Below are 19,635 nucleotides of genomic sequence, written 5' to 3' on the forward strand. Positions count from 1 at the left end.
TAATTTCTTTGTATTTTTCTTTGACCCATCAGTTATTTGGAAGTGATTTTGTTTAATTTCTAAATATTTGGGTATTTGCCTGATATGTTATTTTTTTTTAAATATTTATTTATTTAGGCTGCACTGGGTCCTAGTTGTAGCACTTGGTATCTTCGTTGTGGCATGTGGGCTTCTTAGCTGTGGCATGCGAACTCTTAGTTGAGGCATGTGGACTTCTTAGTTTGGCATGCAAACTCTTTAGCTGTGGCATGCATGCAGGATATAGTTCCCTGACCAGTGATTGAACCCGGACCCCTTGCACTGGGAGCACAGTGTCGTATCCACTGGACCACCAGGGAAGTCCCCCTGATATCTTATTTTTTAAGAGGGAAGTTTACATTAGTCATTTGAGACTTTTCTAATATAAGCATTTCATCCTATATGCTTTCCTTTAAGCACTATTTTAACTTCATTTCACAAATTTTGGTGTGTTGTGGGGTTTTTTTTGTTTTGTTCTGTTGTGTTTTGCTGTACGCAGGCCTCTCACTGTTGTGGCCTCTTCCGTTGCGGAGCACAGGCTCCGGACGCGCAGGCTCAGCGGCCATGGCTCACGGGCCCAGCCGCTCCGCGGCATGTGGGATCCTCCCGGACCGGGGCACGAACCCATGTCCCCTGCATCGGCAGGCGGGCTCTCAACCACTGCACCACCAGGGAAGCCCGGTGTGTTGTGTTTTAATTTTCATTCTTTTCAAAATATTCTCTAATTCCTCTTGAAACTTCCTCTTTGATCCATGAACATTTTGAACATGTTGTTTAATTTTCAAGTGATTGGAAATTTTCCTATTATATTCTTGTTATTGTTCTTATTGATATATAGTGTCATTCCATTATGGTTAGAGAACATACTTTGCATGATTCAGTTCTTTTAAATTTGTCAAGGTCTAATTTATGACAGTATGGTCTGTCTTAGTGAATGTCCCATGTGCATTGACAAGAATATTTATTCTGCTGTTTTTGAGTGGAGTAATCTATAAATTCTTATTAGAGTCAGTTAGTTGATGGTGTTTGTAAGTTCTATTCCCTTGCTGATTTTTTTTTTGGCTACTAGCTCTATTAGTAAGAGAAAAGTGTTGAAGTCTCCAACTATAATTTCAGATTTGTCTGTTTTTCCTTTAATTTCTGTCAGTTTTTTCTTCATTTATTTTGAAGCTCTTTTTACTAGGTGTACTACACCCTTAGGTTTATTGTGTCTTCTTAGGAGTTGACCTTTATATCAGTTTATACTGCCTTCTTTATTCCTGGTCATTTTATTTGCTCTGAAAGCTCATTTATCTGATTTTGATATAGCCATTCCAGCTTTTTCTTGATTACTTTTTGTATGGTATGTGGTATGTCTTTTTTCATCCCTATATTTATTTATTTATTTTTAGTTTCTGCTTTATAACAAAGTGAATCAGTCATACATATACATCTGTTCCCACATCCCTTCCCTCTTGCGTCTCCCTCCCTCCCACCCTCCCTATCCCACCCCTCCAGGCGGTCACAAAGCACCGAGCTGATCTCCCTGTGCTATGCAGCTGCTTCCCACTAGCTATCTACCTTACGTTTGGTACTGTTATGTCCATGCCTCTCTTTCGCTTTGTCACAGCTTACCCTTCCCCCTCCCCATATCCTCAAGTCCACTCTCAAGTAGGTCTGTGTCTTTATTCCTGTTTTAGCCCTAGGTTCTTCATGACATTTTTTCCCTTAAATTCCATATATATGTGTTAGCATACGGTATTTGTCTTTCTCTTTCTGACTTACTTCACTCTGTATGACAGACTCTAGGTCTATCCACCTCATTACAAATAGCTCAGTTTCGTTTCTTTTTATGGCTGAGTAATATTCCATTGTATATATGTGCCACATCTTCTTTATCCATTCATCCGATGATGGACACTTAGGTTGTTTCCATCTCTGGGCTATTGTGAATAGAGCTGCAATGAACATTTTGGTACATGTCTCTTTTTGAATTATGGTTTTCTCAGGGTATATGCCTAGTAGTGGGATTGCTGGGTCATATGGTAATTCTATTTTTAGTTTTTTAAGGAACCTCCATACTGTTCTCCATAGTGGCTGTACCAATTCACATTCCCACCAGCAGTGCAAGAGTGTTCCCTTTTCTCCACACCCTCTCCAGCATTTATTGTTTCTAGATTTTTTGATGATGGCCATTCTGACTGGTGTAAGATGATATCTCATTGTAGTTTTGATTTGCATTTCTCTAATGATTAATGATGTTGAGCATTCTTTCATGTGTTTGTTGGCAGTCTGTATATCTTCTTTGGGGAAATGCCTATTTATGTCTTCTGCCCATTTTTGGATTGGGTTGTTTGTTTTTTGCTATTGAGCTGCATGAGCTGCTTATTAATTTTGGAGATTAATCCTTTGTCAGTTGCTTCATTTGCAAATATTTTCTCCCATTCTGAGGGTTGTCTTTTGGTCTTGTTTATGGTTTCCTTTGCTGTGCAAAAGCTTTGAAGTTTCATTAGTCCCATTTGTTTATCTTTGTTTTTATTTCCATTTCTCTAGGAGGTGGGTCCAAAAGGATCTTGCTGTGATTTATGTCATAGAGTGCTCTGCCTATGTGTTCCTCTAAGAGTTTGATAGTTTCTGGCCTTACATTTAGGTCTTTAATCCATTTTGAGCTTATTTTTGTGTATGGTGTTAGGGAGTGATCTAATCTCATACTTTTACATGTCCCTGTCCAGTTTTCCCAGCACCGCTTATTGAAGAGGCTGTCCTTTCTCCACTGTACATTCCTGCCTCCTTTATCAAAGATAAGTTGACCATATGTGCATGGGTTTATCTCTGGGCTTTCTATCCTGTTCCATTGATCTTTCTGTTTTTGCGCCAGTACCACACTGTCTTCATTACTGTAGCTTTGTAGTATAGTCTGAAGTCAGGGAGCCTGATTCCTCCAGCTCCGTTTTTCGTTCTCAAGATTGCTTTGGCTATTCGGGGTCTTTTGTTTTTCCATACAAATTGTGAAATTTTTTGTTCTAGTTCTGTGAAAAATGCCAGTGGTAGTTTGATAGGGATTGCATTGAATCTGTAGATTGCTTTGGGTAGTAGAGTCATTTTCACAATATTGATTCTTCCAATCCAGGAGCATGGTATATCTCTCCATCTATTTGTATCATCTTTAATTTCTTTCATCATTGTCTTATAATTTTCTGCATACAGGTCTTTTGTCTCCTTAGGTAGGTTTATTCCTAGATATTTTATTCTTTTTGTTGCAATGGTAAATGGGAGTGTTTTCTTGATTTCACTTTCAGATTTTTCATCATTAGTGTACAGGAATGCCAGAGATTTCTGTGCATTAATTTTGTATCCTGCTACTTTACCAAATTCATTGCTTAGCTCTAGTAGTTTTCTGGTAGCATCTTTAGGATTCTCTGTGTATAGTATCATGTCATCTGCAAACAGTGACAGCTTTACTTCTTCTTTTCCAATTTGGATTCCTTTTATTTCCTTTTCTTCTCTGATTGCTGTGGCTAAAACTTCCAAAACTAAGTTGAATAAGGGTGGTGAGAGTGGGCAGCCTTGTCTTGTTCCTGATCTTAGTGGAAACGGTTTCAGTTTTTCACCATTGAGGACGATGTTGGCTGTGGGTTTGTCATATATGGCCTTTATTATGTTAAGGTATGTTCCCTCTATGCCTACTTTCTGCAGGGTTTTTATCATAAATGGGTGTTGAATTTTGTTGAAAGCTTTCTCTGCATCTATTGAGATGATCATATGGTTTTTCTTCTTCAATTTGTTAATATGGTGTATCACATTGATTGATTTGCATATATTGAAGAATCCTTGCATTCCTGGAATAAACCCCACTTGATCATGGTGTATGATCCTTTTAATGTGCTGTTGGATTCTGTTTGCTAGTATTTTGTTGAGGATTTTTGCATCTATGTTCATCAGTGATATTGGCCTGTAGTTTTCTTTCTTTGTGACATCCTTGCCTGGTTTTGGTATCAAGGTGATGGTGGCCTTGTAGAATGAGTTTGGGAGTGCTCCTCCCTCTGCTACATTTTGGAAGAGTTTGAGAAGGATAGGTGTTAGCTCTTCTCTAAATGTTTGATAGAATTTGCCTGTGAAGCCATCTGGTCCTGGGGTTTTGTTTGTTGGAAGATTTTTAATCACAGTTTCAATTTCAGTGCTTGTGATTGATCTATTCATATTTTCTATTTCTTCCTGATTCAGTCTTGGCAGGTTGTGCATTTCTAAGAATTTGTCCACTTCTTCCAGGTTGTCCATTTTATTGGCATAGAGTTGCTTGTAGTAATCCCTCATGATCTTTTGTATTTCTGCAGTGTCAGTTGTTACATCTCCTTTTTCATTTCTAATTCTATTGATTTCAGTCTTCTCCCTTTTTTTCTTGATGAATCTGGCTAATGGTTTTTCAATTTTGTTTATCTTCTCAAAGAACCAGCTTTTAGATTTATTGATCTTTGCTATCGTTTCCTTCATTTCTTTTTCATTTATTTCTGATCTGATCTTTATGATTGCTTTCCTTCTGCTAACTTTGGGGGTTTTTTGTTCTTCTTTCTCTAATTGCTTTAGGTGCAGGGTCAGGTTGTTTCTTCGAGATGTTTCCTGTTTCTTAAGGTGGGATTGTATTGCTATAAACTTCCCCTTTCGAACTGCTTTTGCTGCGTCCCATAGGTTTTGGGTCGTCGTGTCTCCATTGTCATTTGTTTCTAGGTATTTTTTTATTTCCTCTTTGATTTCTTCAGTGATCACTTCGTTTTTGAGTAGTGTATTGTTTAGCCTCCATGTGTTTGTATTTTTTACAGATCTTTTCCTGTAATTGACGTCTAGTCTCATAGCATTGTGGTCGGAAAAGATACTTGATACAATTTCAATTTTCTTAAATTTACCAAGGCTTGATTTGTGACCCAAGATATGATCTCTCCTGGAGAATGTTCCATGAGCACTTGAGAAAAATGTGCATTCTGTTGTTTTTGGATGGAATGTCCTATAAATATCAATTAAGTCCATCTTGTTTAATGTATCATTTAAAGCTTGTGTTTCCTTATTTATTTTCATTTTGGATGACCTGTCCATTGGTGAAAGTGGGGTGTTAAAGTCCCCTATTATGAGTGTGTTACTGTCGATTTCCCCTTTTATGGCTGTTAGTATTTGCCTTATGTATTGAGGTGCTCCTATGTTGGGTGCATAAATATTTACAATTATTATATCTTCTTCTTGGATCGATCCCTTGATCATTATGTAGTGTCCTTCTTTGTCTTTTCTAATAGTCTGTATTTTAAAGTCTATTTTGTCTGATATAAGAATTGCTACTCCAGCTTTCTTTTGATTTCCATTTGCATGGAATATCTTTTTCCATCCCCTTACTTTCAATATGTATATGTCTCTAGGTCTGAAGTGGGTCTCTTGTAGACTGCATATATATGGGTCTTGTTTTTGTATCCATTCAGCCAATCTGTGTCTTTTGGTGGGAGCATTTAGTCCATTTACATTTAAGGTAATTATTGATATGTATGTTCCTGTTCCCATTTCCTTAATTGTTTTGGGTTCGTTATTGTAGGTCTTTTCCTTCTGTTGTGTTTCTTGCCTAGAGAAGTTCCTTTAGCATTTGTTGTAAAGCTGGTTTGGTGGTGCTGAACTCTCTCAGCTTTTGCTTGTCTGTAAAGGTTTTAATTTGTCCATCAAATCTGAATGAGATCCTTGCTGGGTAGAGTAGTCTTGGTTGCAGGTTTTTCTCCTTCATCACTTTAAGTATGTCCTGCCACTCCCTTCTGGCTTGTAGAGTTTCTGCTGAGAGATCAGCTGTTAACCTGATGGGGGTTCCCTTGTGTGTTATTTGTTGTTTTTCCCTTGCTGCTTTTAATATGATTTCTTTGTGTTTAATTTTTGACAGTTTGATTAATATGTGTCTTGGTGTATTTCTCCTTGGATTTATTCTGTATGGGACTCTCTGTGCCTCCTCGACTTAATTAACTATTTCCTTTCCCATCTTAGGGAAGTTTTCAACTATAATCTCTTCAAATATTTTCTCAGTCTCTTTCTTTTTCTCTTCTTCTTCTGGAACCCCTATAATTCGAATGTTGGTGCGTTTAATGTTGTCCCAGAGGTCTCTGAGACTGTCCTCTGTTCTTTTCATTCTTTTTTCTTTATTTTGCTCTGCAGCAGTTATTTCCACTATTTTATCTTCCACCTCACTTATCCGTTCTTCTGCCTCAGTTATTCTGCTATTGATCCCATCTAGAGTGTTTTTCATTTCATTTATTGTGTTTTTAATCGATGCTTGATTCATCTTTAGTTCTTCTAGGTCCTTGTTAACTGTTTCTTGCATTTTGTCTCTTCTATTTCCAAGATTTTGGATCTTGGAAATAGAATCTTGGATCATCTTTACTATCATTATTCTGAATTCTTTTTCAGGTAGACTGCCTATTACCTCTTCATTTGTTAGGTCTGGTAGGTTTTTTTCTTGCCCCTTCACCTGCTGTGTGTTTTTCTGTCTTCTCATTTTGCTTATGTTACTGTGTTTGGGGTCTCCTTTTTGCAGGCTGCAGATTCGTAGTTCCCGTTGTTTTTGGTGTCTGTCCCTGGTGGCTAAGGTTGTTTCAGTAGGTTGTGTAGGCTTCCTGGTGGGGGGGACTAGTGCCTGTGTTCTGGTGGTTGAGGCTCGATCTTGTCTTTCTGGTGGACAGGTCCACGTCTGTTGGTGTGTTTTGGGGTGTCTGTGGCCTTATTATGTTTTTAGGCAGCCTCTCTGCTAATGGGTGGGGCTGTGTTCCTGTCTTGCTAGTTGCTTGGCATAGGGTGACCAGCACTGTAGCTTGCTGGTCGTTGACTGAAGCTGGGTGCTGGTGTTGAGATGGAGATCTCTGGGAGATTTTCGCCGCTTGATATTATGTGGAGCTGGGAGGTGTCTTGTGGACCCGTGTCCTGAAGTTGGCTCTCCCACTTCAGAGGCACAGCACTGACTCCTGGCTGCAGCACCAAGCGCCTTTCATCTACCCGGCTCAGAATAAAAGGGAGAAAAAGTAGAAAGAAAGAATTAGTAGAAGAAAGAAAGAGAGAGAGAAAGAAAGGAAGAAGGAAAGAAAGGTCGAAAGGAAGGAAGAAAGAAAGGAGGGAGGGAGGAAGGACAGAAAAAAAGAAAGGAAGGAGGGAGGGAGGGAGGAAGGAAAGAAAAAGAGTGAAAGGAAGAAGGGAGGGAGGGAGGAAGGAAAGAAAGGAAGAAAGAAAGAAGGAAAGAAAGACAGGAGGGGGGAGGGAGGGAGGAAGGAAAGAAAGAGACAAAGGAAGAAAGGAGAGGTGGAGGGAAGGAGGGAGGAGAAGAAGGTAGGAAAAAACGAAAGAGAGAAGATAAAGTAAAATAGAATAAAGTATAAAATATAGTAGCGTTATTAAAACAAAAAAGTAATTATTGAAAAAAAACCGGACAGATAGAACCCTGGGACATATGGTGGAAGCAAAGCTATACAGAGAAAATCTCACACAGAAGCATACACATACACATTCACAAAAAGAGAACAGGGGGAAAAAAATCAAAAATCTTGCTCTCAAAGTCCACCTTCTCAATTTTGGATAATTCGTTGTAAAAAGAGGAAAAGGGGAAAAAGTCTGAAATCTTGCTCTCAAAGTCCACCTCCTTAATTTGGGATAATTCGTTGGAAAAAGAGGAAAAGGGGAAAAAATCTTAAATCTTGTCCTCAAAGTCCACCTCCTCATTTTGGGATGATTCGCTGTCCATTCACTCCACAGACGCAGGGCACATCAAGCGGACCGTGGAGCTTTAATCTGCTGCCTCCGAGGCTGCACAGAGAAATTTCCCTGTCTCTTCTCTGCTCTCACAGCTCCCGGGTCTCAGCCTTGGACCTGGCCCCGCCTCTGCGCATAGGTCGCCGGAGGGCGTCCGTTCTTCGCTCAGACAGGACGGGTTTAAAGGAGCATCCCTTTACTTTTAAGCTACTTATTTCATTATATTTGAAGTGAGCTTGTTATAGACAGCATATAGATTGGTCTTTTTAAAAAATTCAGTCTGACAATCTGTCTTTTAATTGGTGTGTTTAGATTGTTTACGTTTAATGTAATTATTGCCATGTTTGGATTTAGATTTTGTTTCTTTGTTTCCCTTTCTCTGCCCTGTTTGGGTTACAGTTGACCCTTGAACATCTAGGGGGTTATGGGTGCTGAGCCCCCCACATAATCATAAATACTGCTATCTCTCCCTCAAAAACAAGGAATTGATAAATGACTCACCCAAGGATAAGAAGCTGAAACAGTTTGAATAGAATCAGGACTCAAACCCTAGTTCTTTTGATTCTACATACTGTGATCTCTAATTGAACACAAACTTTTCCCACATTTAGTTAATTTAAAGATCTTTCAAATGAAAATACATGTCCTATATTTATTGAAAAAAAAATCTGTTTATAAGCTGAACTGCGAAATTTAACCCCATGTTGTTCAAGGGAAAACTGTATATGTAATTTTTTAAATTACATTTTAATTTATCTAGGGTGAGTTTGGCCATATATGCCTTTTTTGTGTAATTATTTTTTTAGTAGTTCCTCTAGGGATTAGGTTGCTCTAGATACACTTAACTTTTCATTTTATTTAGAATCAATATTTTACTACTTCAATAGGAACATAGAAATTTTACTTACATATAAGTTTCTTTGTATTATAGTCTTGAAAATAAATTGAAAATCCTATCAGTGTTATATTTTTTACTTTTAACTATCAAGTATGTTTTAAAGAACTTAAAAGGATAATAGTCTATTATCTATATTATACTTTTACCATTCTCTTGCTCTTCCTGTATTTATGATGTTCCAAGTTTCTTTCTGATATCCTTTTCTTCTGTTTGAAGTACCTTCTTTAGTAATTCTTTGAGACAAATTCTGCTGACTATGATTTATTTACCTTAGTTTTCCTTCATCTGATGATGGTGTGTTTATTTCATCTTCATTCCCAAAGGATGTTTCTTTAGATACAGAATTCTGGAATGACAGTTCTTTTCTTTCAGCACTTAAAACTGTCAGGCCACTTCTTTCTGTCCTCCATAGTTTCTGATTTAAAAATTTTGTAGTAATTCAGATTGTTCCCTTAGTTGTATTGAGTTCTTTTTCTCTAGCTACTTTTCAAGAATTTTTATTTGTCTTAAGTTTTTAGCAATTAGAGTGTGATGTGTCTGACCATGGATTTCTCTGGATTAATCCTTGATGGGGTTCTCTCTGTTTCTTGAATGTGTAGGTTCATGCCTTTAGCCAAACTAGGGAAATTTTAAACTATTATTTCTTCAAAATTTTTTTTGTTCTGCATTTTCTCTCCTCTCAAGGACGTATTGTTTTTCCACAGGTTCCTGAGGCTTGATTAGTTTTTTCCAATTGTTTTTTGCTCTGTCGTTCAGATTGGATAAATGCTATTGATTATGGCTCCTTTTACTATTTCTCCTTATCACCTGTTGAAAGAAGTTTAATTGTGATTGTCTTGATGTGATTTTCTTCCAGGCTTATTGAGTTTTTTACCTATGTGTTTACATATTTTTAATCAAATTTGGAAAAAATTTTAACCATATTTTAAATTAACATTTTAAATTTTAAAAATTAATAATTTTAATGTACTTTTAAATCTCTCCTTTAAGATTCCAGTTACATGTATATTAAGCTACTTGAAGTCACATAGCTCACTAATGCCCTCTTCTTTTTTTTCAGTCTTTTTTTTCCTCTGTGTTTTGTTTTGGGCCATTTCTACTCCTATGCTTTCAGGTTAATTAGTCTTTTATTCTGCAGTGTCTAATCTATTTTTAAACCCATCTGGTGTATTTTTGAAAAATCTCAGCTGTTGTATTTTTCTTCTCTAGAAGTTGGATTGGATTCTTTTTTTTATTGTCTGTATCTCTTTTTGATGTGTTCATATTTTCCTCTACCTTATCGAATACATGAAATATAGTTATAACGACTTTTTGAAGGCAAAGTGTAAATCCAGTTTCAGTGGTTGGCAAATTTATTACCCATAGGCCAAAACTGGCCTGCCATGGTCTAATCTGGCCATACCCTTCATTTACATATAGTCTATAGCTGTGCTACAATGGCAGGGTTGAGTAGTTTTAACAGAGACTTTATGACCTGAAAAGTGAAAAACAATTACTATCTGGCATTTACAGAAAAATATTTGCTGAGTCCTGCTTCAGTGACATTTTATTTACATTAAAAAAATAGAGTGTCAGTCCTCGTGTAGTATTTTTTATTATCAGCCTTCAGTGAACACCAACAGCATAATATTAAGTTCTGTTTTTATAAAGGCAATTCCTGTCTATAAAGACAATGGGGACCGTGGATGAGGTTCATATGGTCCAGGTATGCAGGTGTGCAATGATTTGGTGGAATAATATTTGGAAAATCTTAAGTAGCAAAATAGTTAGCACACCCCCCTCAGTCCAGTGGTTCTTAAACTTTGGCAAGTATCAGATTCACCTGGAAAGCTTGTTAAATCAAGGAACTCTGTACCCAGAGTTTCTTGATTTAGTAAGTTGAGGTAAGACCTGAGAATATGCATGTTTAACAAGTTCCCAGATTATCCTGATTATCCTGTAACACTGGTTGGAGCTACACTTTGAAAATCAGTGCTTTAGCCTAATCCTCTGAAATATCAGTCTTCTCTGATAAACTTTTAGCAGAAACTGTATGGTAGTCAATCACAATTGAGGTTCCCTGAAGAGCAGATGGCCTGGTCTTTTGTGTTTTAAAGCTTTTTTGAGGTATAATTTACATAAAATCAACTCACTTTAAGTGTATAGTTTGATTAATTTCAGTAAATTTTTATAGTTGTACACCAGCGCCACAATTCAGTTTTTAAATTCCATCACAATAAAAGTTCCCCCACGATCATTTGCAGTCAATTTCAGCACTCAGTTTCAGTCTAAGGTAACCAGTGACCTGCTTTCTGTCTGTATGTTTTTGCACTTCCTAGAAATTTCATGTAAATGGGATCATATGATATGTAGTCAATGTGTCTGGCTTCCTTCAATTAATATAATATTTTTGAGATTAATCTATGTTGTTGCTTATATTTGTACTTCACTCCTTTCTGTGAGGTAGTGTTCTATAGCATGGACATACTTCATTTTCTTTATCCGTTTGGAAGTTGATGGATATTTGGATTTTTTGGTTTTGGTTTGGCTATTATGAAAAATGCTATTTTGAGCATTCATGTACAAGAGATGGCCCATGATTTTGATAAAAAGAAATTATAATATCTAGATGATATTCATGTATCATCCCAGGCTTATATTTGATAAAAAACAACTTTAGGGACTTCCCTGGTGGCGCAGTGGTTAAGACTCTGTGCTCACAATGCAGGGAGCCCAGTTTCCATCCCTGATCTGGTAACTAGATCCCACATTCATGCCGCAACTAAGAGTTCACATGCCACAACTAAGTGTTCACATGCCACAACTAAGGAGCCCTTGAGCTGCAACTAAGGAGCCCACCTGCCGCAACTAAGACCCAATGCAACCAAAAAAAATTTTTTTAAATATATTCTTATTTCCTAACTACCTATTTTTCTAGTAATTTAATTTTTATATCTACTATATTTTATGTACTTGCAATTGTGTTAACTCTTTTTGATAATTTTTTGTCAAAATATTATCATTTTTTAATATTTATTTAGTTAGTTATTTTGGCTGTGCCAGGTCTTAGTTGTGGCTCGCGGGCTTCTTAGTTGTGGCATGCATGCGGGATCTAGTTCCCTGACCAGGGATTGAGCAAGAGCCCCCTGCATTGGGAGCACAGAGTCTTACCCACTGGACCACCAGGGAAGTCCTGTCAAAATATAAATTGGTATATGGTACGCTATGCAAATTTTGTAAAATGTTTCTTTTGAGATAACAAAAGTACTCTATAGATCTTAGTCATCACAAAATTGGGATATCTGGACTCCTCTTGGTGGGTAAAATTCACACTGAATTAAACCTGGAATAAAATAAATATAAAACTGAAATAAAATGTAACTTTTTAATATGGAAATTTCAGATAAAAATAAACGCAGAGAAAACTGTCTAATGGACCCCCATGTACCCATCTCACCTAATTTCAACAATTGTTAATACTTTAACATTCTTTTTTCATCTGTACCTTGTTCCTCATCTGTTTCTGGTATTGCATATCAAATCTCAAACACCATATTATTTATTCTGTAAATATTTCATTGTATATTGCAAATTTATATATATATATATATAAATTTTCATGGTACTATTATTTCACATAAAATTAGCAATAATTCATTACCATCATCTACTACCCAGTTTATGTTTGTTGTTCTTGATTGTCTGAAATATATCTTTTTCTAATTTGTTGTTTGAATCAGGACCAAGCAAGATGCACACGTTGCATTTGATTGATAAGACCATTAAGTCACTTTTAATCTATAATCATTCCTCTTCTCTTGTTTTTCCATGCCAGTGATTTGTTGAAGAAAGTGATTACTTTGTCATGCAATTTCTTATGATCTAGATTTATCTGATTGTATCTTCATATCATATGTCCCTTTATCTCCTCTATTTCCTGTGAACTGGTATTTACATATAGAATAGTTAGTATATTCAGGATTTTTATATTTCTGATAGCAAGACTGTTTCTTAGGAGGAGTTGTTTACTTCTCATTGCATCATATGATGTCTTTCAGGCTCACTTTTAGTGATGTTATGACTGGTCATTGGGTTTAGATGCTATCAGTCTGATCCATTCATCATAAGGTTTCCCTTTACCTTTTTTTTTAAAAAGGCTTTTTTTCTAGAGCAGTTTTAGGCTTATAGCAAAATTAAGAGGAAGGTACAGAGATTTCCCATTTACTCCCTGATCCCAATTTGCATAGCTATCACCCATCTGGTGAAAGATGTTGCCTCTTTATAGCAACATTCCACATCAGAGTGGTACATTTGTTACAATTGATGACCTACACTAATACATTGTAGTCACCAAAAGTCCATAGTTCCATTAGCATTTACTCCTGGTGTACATTCTACAGGTTTGGATAATTGTATAATGAGATGTAGCTATCATTATAGTATCAAACATAGTATTTTCACAGCCCTAAAAATCCTCTGTGTTCCACCTGTTCATCTCTCCCTCCCCTCAGCCCCTAGAAACAACTGGTCTTTTTATCATCTCCATAGTTTTCCTTTTCCAGAACATTGAATAGTTGGAATCACCCAGTGTGTAGCCTTTTCAGATTGGATCCCTTCACTTAGTAATAGGCTTTTAAGGTTCCTTCATGTCTTTTCATGGTTTGATAGCTCATTTCTTTTTACCACTGAATAATGTTCCATCATCTGGGTATGTGACAGTTTATTTATCCATTCACCTACTGAAGGATGTTCTGGATGCTTCCAAGTTTTTGCAATTATGAATAAAGCTGCTTTAAACATCCATGAGCAGGTTTTTGTGTGGACATAAGTTTTCAGCTCCTTTGGGTAAGTACCAAGGAGGGCAACTGCTAGATTGTATGGTAAGAGTATGTTTAGTTTTGTAAGAAACTTCCAAACCATCTTCCAAGGTGGCTGTACCATTTTGCATTCCTACCACCAATGAATGAGAGTTCCTGTTACTCCACATTCTCACCAACATTTATTAGTGTTTTCAATGTTCTGGATTTTGGCCAATCTGATAGATGTGTAGTAGAATCTCATTGTTGTCTTACTTTGCAATTCCCTGATGATATCTGATGTGGAGTACCTTCATGTGTTATTTGTCATTTCTTTCTTTGTTGAAGTGTCTGTTAGGTCTTTGGCCCATTTTCTAATCAGGTTTTGTTTTGTTTTGTTTTTGTAATTGATGAGTTTTAAAAGTTCTTTGTATATCTTGGATAATAGTCCTTTATCAGATGTGTCTTTTGCAAATACTTTCTGCCATTTTGTGGCTTGTCTTTTCATTCTTTTGACAGTGTTGTTCGCAAAGCATAAGGTTTTCATTTTAATTAAGTCAGTATGTCAGTTATTTCTTTCATGGCTCGTGAAATCTCTCCTCAACGTTTTGCCAAATGCTTTTAGCAGCTACTGATGAATATTCCCCTGGTCCTTTATTTCATTAGAGTTGCAAAATATTCACCTTCCAATTCTATTATTTCTTCTTTATTTCTTAACCTAGAATTTTATAAGGAAGAATTTTTTTTATCAACTCTTTGTTTACTCTGGAATTCAATTTTTACAAGAAAGGAAGGATAAATTTTTGTTTATTTCTTTGTATTCAATTTATCATTTTCAGAATAATGAGTTGGTGCCCTATCAACCAAGAGATATGATTAAGTTTTAAAGTATCATTATGAACTCTCATGGGGTTTATTTATTTGATGTGCTTAATCCAGTTCAGTCATTGTTTTCACTGTTGATGTCCCTTAAAGTTTGCTGCTATGTTTTCATGAACTATGCTTATATTTTCATTTTTAACTTCATTGCTTTCTGGCTCAAGATTTCCTAGGCTCGTATAATACTTTGTGCTTCAGACTGTTTTTTTTTTTTTTAAGGAGACTGGATCAGTGGAAAATAGAATTTAGAGACCATAATCTAGATGCTAGGAAGCTTACTTTCTGGGTTGTTACTGCTCCTAGATCTTTGAATATTTCTTTTACAAGGGCACTGGATTTACTATATTTTTCATTGTATGCTCCTACTTTTAACTCCCGAGATTGTATATCTTTTTGCTATACAGAAAAACAGCATTAACACAATTAAGTTAAGTTTATCAGTCATTGGGTGGGGATATACTTTTTTCTAGTCACAGTTGTACAGCCTGGTATACATACGTTAGATTTTGGCCCTTGCTTTCAGGGAAGCACTGAGACTTACTGTTAGCATTTAATGGAATGATAGGTAAGAAAATAAATTTTAATTTAATAAATCTAAAAATAAATGGATAAAATGCAGAGGTGGTACAAAAGAAGAATTGATTGATTCTGTTGGCAGAAGATATTTAAGGAATGCTATGAATTCCCAGGGAAAGTAACATTTATGCTGGGTATTAAAGGAAGGATATGAGTCTAACTGGGTGTAAAAAATGAGGGAAAGGGACTTTTAGATAGAGGAAAAAGCATATGAAAAGATATGAAGCCAGAAAACAGGAACAACAAGTAGGTTGCTATTTGGGGCACCAAGATTGAAGTGGAGAATGACAATAGATGAGGCAAAATCAGGAAAGTATTATATGCCATGATAAAGAGCCTATACTTCTATAGGCAACAGGGAAATGCTGAAAATTTTTAAGTAAAAATGTGAAATGGCCTAATTTGCTCCTCAGAGTAATCATTCTGGCAACAATAAAGAAAATGGATTAGGAGGGAAAATGTCAAGACAGAGAGACTAGGTCTTAGAGTGGTAAGTTCACTTTTTGAGTTTACAAACTTGCCTCTAGAATAGTACTTGGCATATAGTAGTAGGTACTCAATAATATCTGTCAAGTGAACAAAAGGTTATCGTATGAATTGAAAGAAGTTGATAAGTCTGAAGAAAAACCACATAGAAATAGAGCCTGCATTTTTGACAATACTACTTGATTCATCTGCTTGCTTACTTAGTATTTTATCTTAAGATTTTCACAAACTAAGTAAAACAACCCAATAGAAAAATAGTCAAAAGGATATAAATGGCAAGCTCACAAAAGGGAAAACTGAGTGATGACTAGATGAAAATAGGCTCAACTTCTCTAATAACCAAAGAAATGCAAATACCTTTTAAATCCCATGAGGTGGAAAAATATTTAAAAGTTTACACAAAACCCAGCCTTGACCAGGATGTTAAAGTGTTGGGACATTTACATGCTGCTGCTGGAATTATAAATTGGTGAAACCACTGTAGAAAGCAGATTGACAATCAGTATTTAGTAAGTCAGAAGATGCACATGCCATTTGACTCAGCATTTCCATTTCAGATATAAACCCTAGAGAAATGCTCACACCTGTATAAAGATACATGTTCAACAATGTTCACTGCAGCATTATTGATTATACCAAAACTTTGAAAGTAACACAGATGTCTTCAGGAGAATGAATAAATTTTGATATGTGTATAACAGCATGATATTCTGCAGTGAAAATGAATAAGCCAAAGCCATATGAATAGACCTGAATAATTGTCACAAACAAAATACTGACTGAAAAAGCCTGCAAAATGATAATATAGTGGGATGCCACTTATATAAAATTAATTATGCAAAATAATATTATATATATATATATACAACAATAGATAAAAATACCAAATTTAAGAGCCTGGTTATCTCTGAGGAGGAAAAGCAAAATGGGATTAGGAAAGGTTACACAGTGGTCTTTAGCATATTTTTCTTTAAAAAAAAGTCAGAAATAAAGCAAAATTAAAATTTAGTAGGGTAGGTGATGTGTAGACAAGTGGTTTTTAAAAATTCTTTCTTATATGTTTGAAATATTTCTGATGAAAAAATCCTCTGAGAATAGAGAATTTCAGAATTATCCTTGTTCCCAAAGTAAAATATTTTTCTAGCACCTAAATCCTTTTAACAGCTTTTTATTTTGCAGATTTGACTGATGAATTAGCTCAGAAGTTGTTTGATGTTTCAGAAATGTCTTCAGCAACAATGGCCCGTTCATTACGCACAGCAGTTCCAGAATCTCCTAGAATTTATCCTGCAAGGACACCCAAAACACCTCGAACACCTAGATTACAAGATCCAAACAAAACACCAAGATTTTATCCTGTTGTTAACCCAAAGCCATTGATGTGAAGGTACACAAAACACCAGGAATATAAAGCCTGCCGTTTGTATACTTCAACATTAAAAAATGATACTTTTTTAGTTTCTATCACAATAAAAATAATGTATATTTTAGACTGTAAGAATTCATTTAAAAAAATGGTATTTTACCATAGCGATGTCTTCTCAGGTTAAGGAATAACTTCTTTACAATGGGTGGTGTTAATTAAAGACTATCAGAAGGTGTAATGAGGAATCATTCTAAGTTGTATTTTTTTAAATCCTTGTGTTGAAACCTAGCAAAGGGTCTTGTGAAGTTTTGTAACTTGTATGTGACATATTTGAGTTTTGTGACATCATATGATTTCATAATGTGTCACCCACCATATGAAAATGTTTGAGTTGGTTTACAGTCAGAGGGTTTTTTTAATTTACTTGTGAGGTTCACACTACAAGGTAATTGCAAAGTTTGACTTCTTTTTCCTTAGAGTCCAAGAAAGAGAAAAACAAGACATAGTACAAATCCCCGTCTAGAGTGTCATGTTGGTTGGGTAATGGATTCCAGAGATCACGGGCCAAGAGCATCCTCTGTCAGGTACTGTATTTGTCAAACATTGCTTTGTTCTTGATTTTAAATTTGTTGAAAACAGCTACTAATTAGATATTTGGGAACATTTAAGAATTAATATGTTAGCAAATTAATAGAACAACAAAATAGTAAAAAGAAGCCAAAGAAGGGGATATAAGTGGGACAGTTTTACAATAAGTATATTAAGGAATAATTCAGTAGGACAGTTTTTTTTTTTTCTTTTAAAGTAATTTTCACAAATGTGTACTCTTCGATTAAAAATATTTAGGTCGGGCTTCCCTGGTGGCGCAGTGGTTGGGAGTCCACCTGCCGATGCAGGGGACATGGGTTCGTGCCCCAGTCCGGGAGGATCACACATGCCACGGAGCGGCTGGGCCCGTGAGCCATGACCACTGAGCCTGCGCGTCCGGAGCCTATGCTCCGCAACGGGAGAGGCCACAACAGTGAAAGGCCCGCATACTGCAAAAAAAAATAATAAAAATTAAAAAAAAATTAGCTCTATTAAAGTTATCATCTTTGGAAAGATTCCAGATTTTTCGTAGCATAGCAGGTTCTTAGTGAGTTAATGTGCTAAACAATCTACTCAAAACTACGTAAAGGATATGGAAATAAAACACATTAATATTTTGGAATTTTTCCTTTGGGGGAAGATAATTTAGATTAGCTGGTTATTAGCAGTAAGTGGTTTTAGTCTTTTAGTTTTTAATTTAAAAAAGAAAGACTATTAGTTACCTCAATGAAAACCTATCTTCTGTTTGTATAGATATTTTCAGAATAATTATCTGATCAGCTTTCTAATTGGAAAATGAACTTTAAGAAAAAGCGTTTTTTGACTGGTTAAGGGAAGGATTAGTTAGTTTCATTCAAAGAAAAGCTAGAGAGTGTATCATGATCTGAAAATCTCCAAGTATGTCTTTCCAGGGATGTTAATTTGTTCCTTTTACATTTTGTTCTCATTAGATATATTTTCCTTAAAAGATAAACTGTATATGTTCTTCTTTCACACCTATTGTATACGAATAGTTATTTTGTATTCTAAGTCATTTTGAGAGTTTGTTTCTTTTATTTATTTATTTTTATCAGAGCAGTATATTTAGAGATCAGTAGATAATGGTGAAAAATGTTGCACTGATATGTAGCAGGGAACAAGGCAGGTACAGTCCCTGCATTACTGTAGCTTAATTCAGAGATGACAGGCAAGTATGTAGTTACAATAATGAGGGGTGGATTTTGTTCACCAGCTTGTCTTTTAGAGGAGTTGTAACTACACAGCAGACTTGAGTGGGAGGTACACAGAGCTCCCTGTACCCTCTGCATACCCTGCCTCCCCCACTGTAAGCAGTCATATCTTTGACCATCTACACTAATGTCAGTGCTGGCAGTGTCTTATATTCTGTTTGTCTCATCTGTTCTTTGTTCTTTTCTCCTACTTTCTTTTGGATCAGCTTAGTTTTTGTAATGATTCTATTTTATCTCTACTATTGTCCTCTTATTGTATCTCTTATTTTTTACTGGTCTTCTAGGGTTTATAATATTGTTTTAAAATATAATCTATTTTCAAGTAATATATCATTACACGTATAGCATAAGAACCTTACTGCAGTAAAGTTCCTTTTCCTACCATCCTTTCTGCTATATTTTGCTATTATTTTTCTTTAGACAATTATCTTTTAAAACAATTAACATGAAAAAAAGGAATTTTAAATGTATTCTCATTTTTACCATTTGCAATGCTCTTCATTTCTTAAACATTTCTTGAGCAGGTCTATTGGCAGTGAATTCTGTTAGCTTTTGTTTATCAGGAAAAGGTTTCTTTTTTTTTCATTTTGAAAGATATTTTCATGAGCATAGAATTCTATGACGGATCTAGGTATGAATTCAGATTCACGGCTCATTCTGTTTGTAATGAATTTAAGCATCAAAAGGGATATGGTTTAGTGAAATAGTTTTCAAACTTTTTTGTCTAAGGACCTCTTTATCCTTTTAGTTATTGAGGACCTCAAAGAGCTTTTGTTTATGGGAGTTACATAATTTAAAAATAAAAAATTAAATGAATTGAGTTTAAAAGTAAAACTGAAAACAATTAAATATTTATTCATTTAAAATAACAATAATAAACATATTAACATAAATGACATATATTTATGAAATATAATTACATTTCTCAAAACAAAATAATTACTGAATAGAGTGGCATTGTTTTAAAGTTTTGCATATTTGTTTAATGTTTTCGCTTTATATGAGATAACTGGATTCTCATATGTTTCTATATTCAATCTTATAATTTTTTTTTTATTGTTGAAGTACAGGAGTAAAATCCAAGAA

General features: G+C 35.5%; 1 protein-coding gene across 1 annotated transcript in view; it reads left to right on the forward strand.

Annotated features, from left to right (window-relative positions):
• LARP1B (La ribonucleoprotein 1B) overlaps positions 1–19,635 on the forward strand; it is a 147,476-nt gene that overhangs the window by 99,275 nt on the left and 28,566 nt on the right. The window contains 3 exon segments of the mRNA XM_081232330.1: positions 16,546–16,731; positions 16,734–16,753; positions 17,210–17,316. Of these exon segments, the coding sequence (XP_081088456.1) occupies positions 16,546–16,731; positions 16,734–16,753; positions 17,210–17,316 (313 nt within the window).

This window comes from Mesoplodon bidens (genome assembly GCF_964165515.1).
Source record: "Mesoplodon bidens genome assembly, chromosome: 1".
NCBI classification, from domain to species: Eukaryota; Metazoa; Chordata; class Mammalia; order Artiodactyla; family Ziphiidae; genus Mesoplodon; species Mesoplodon bidens.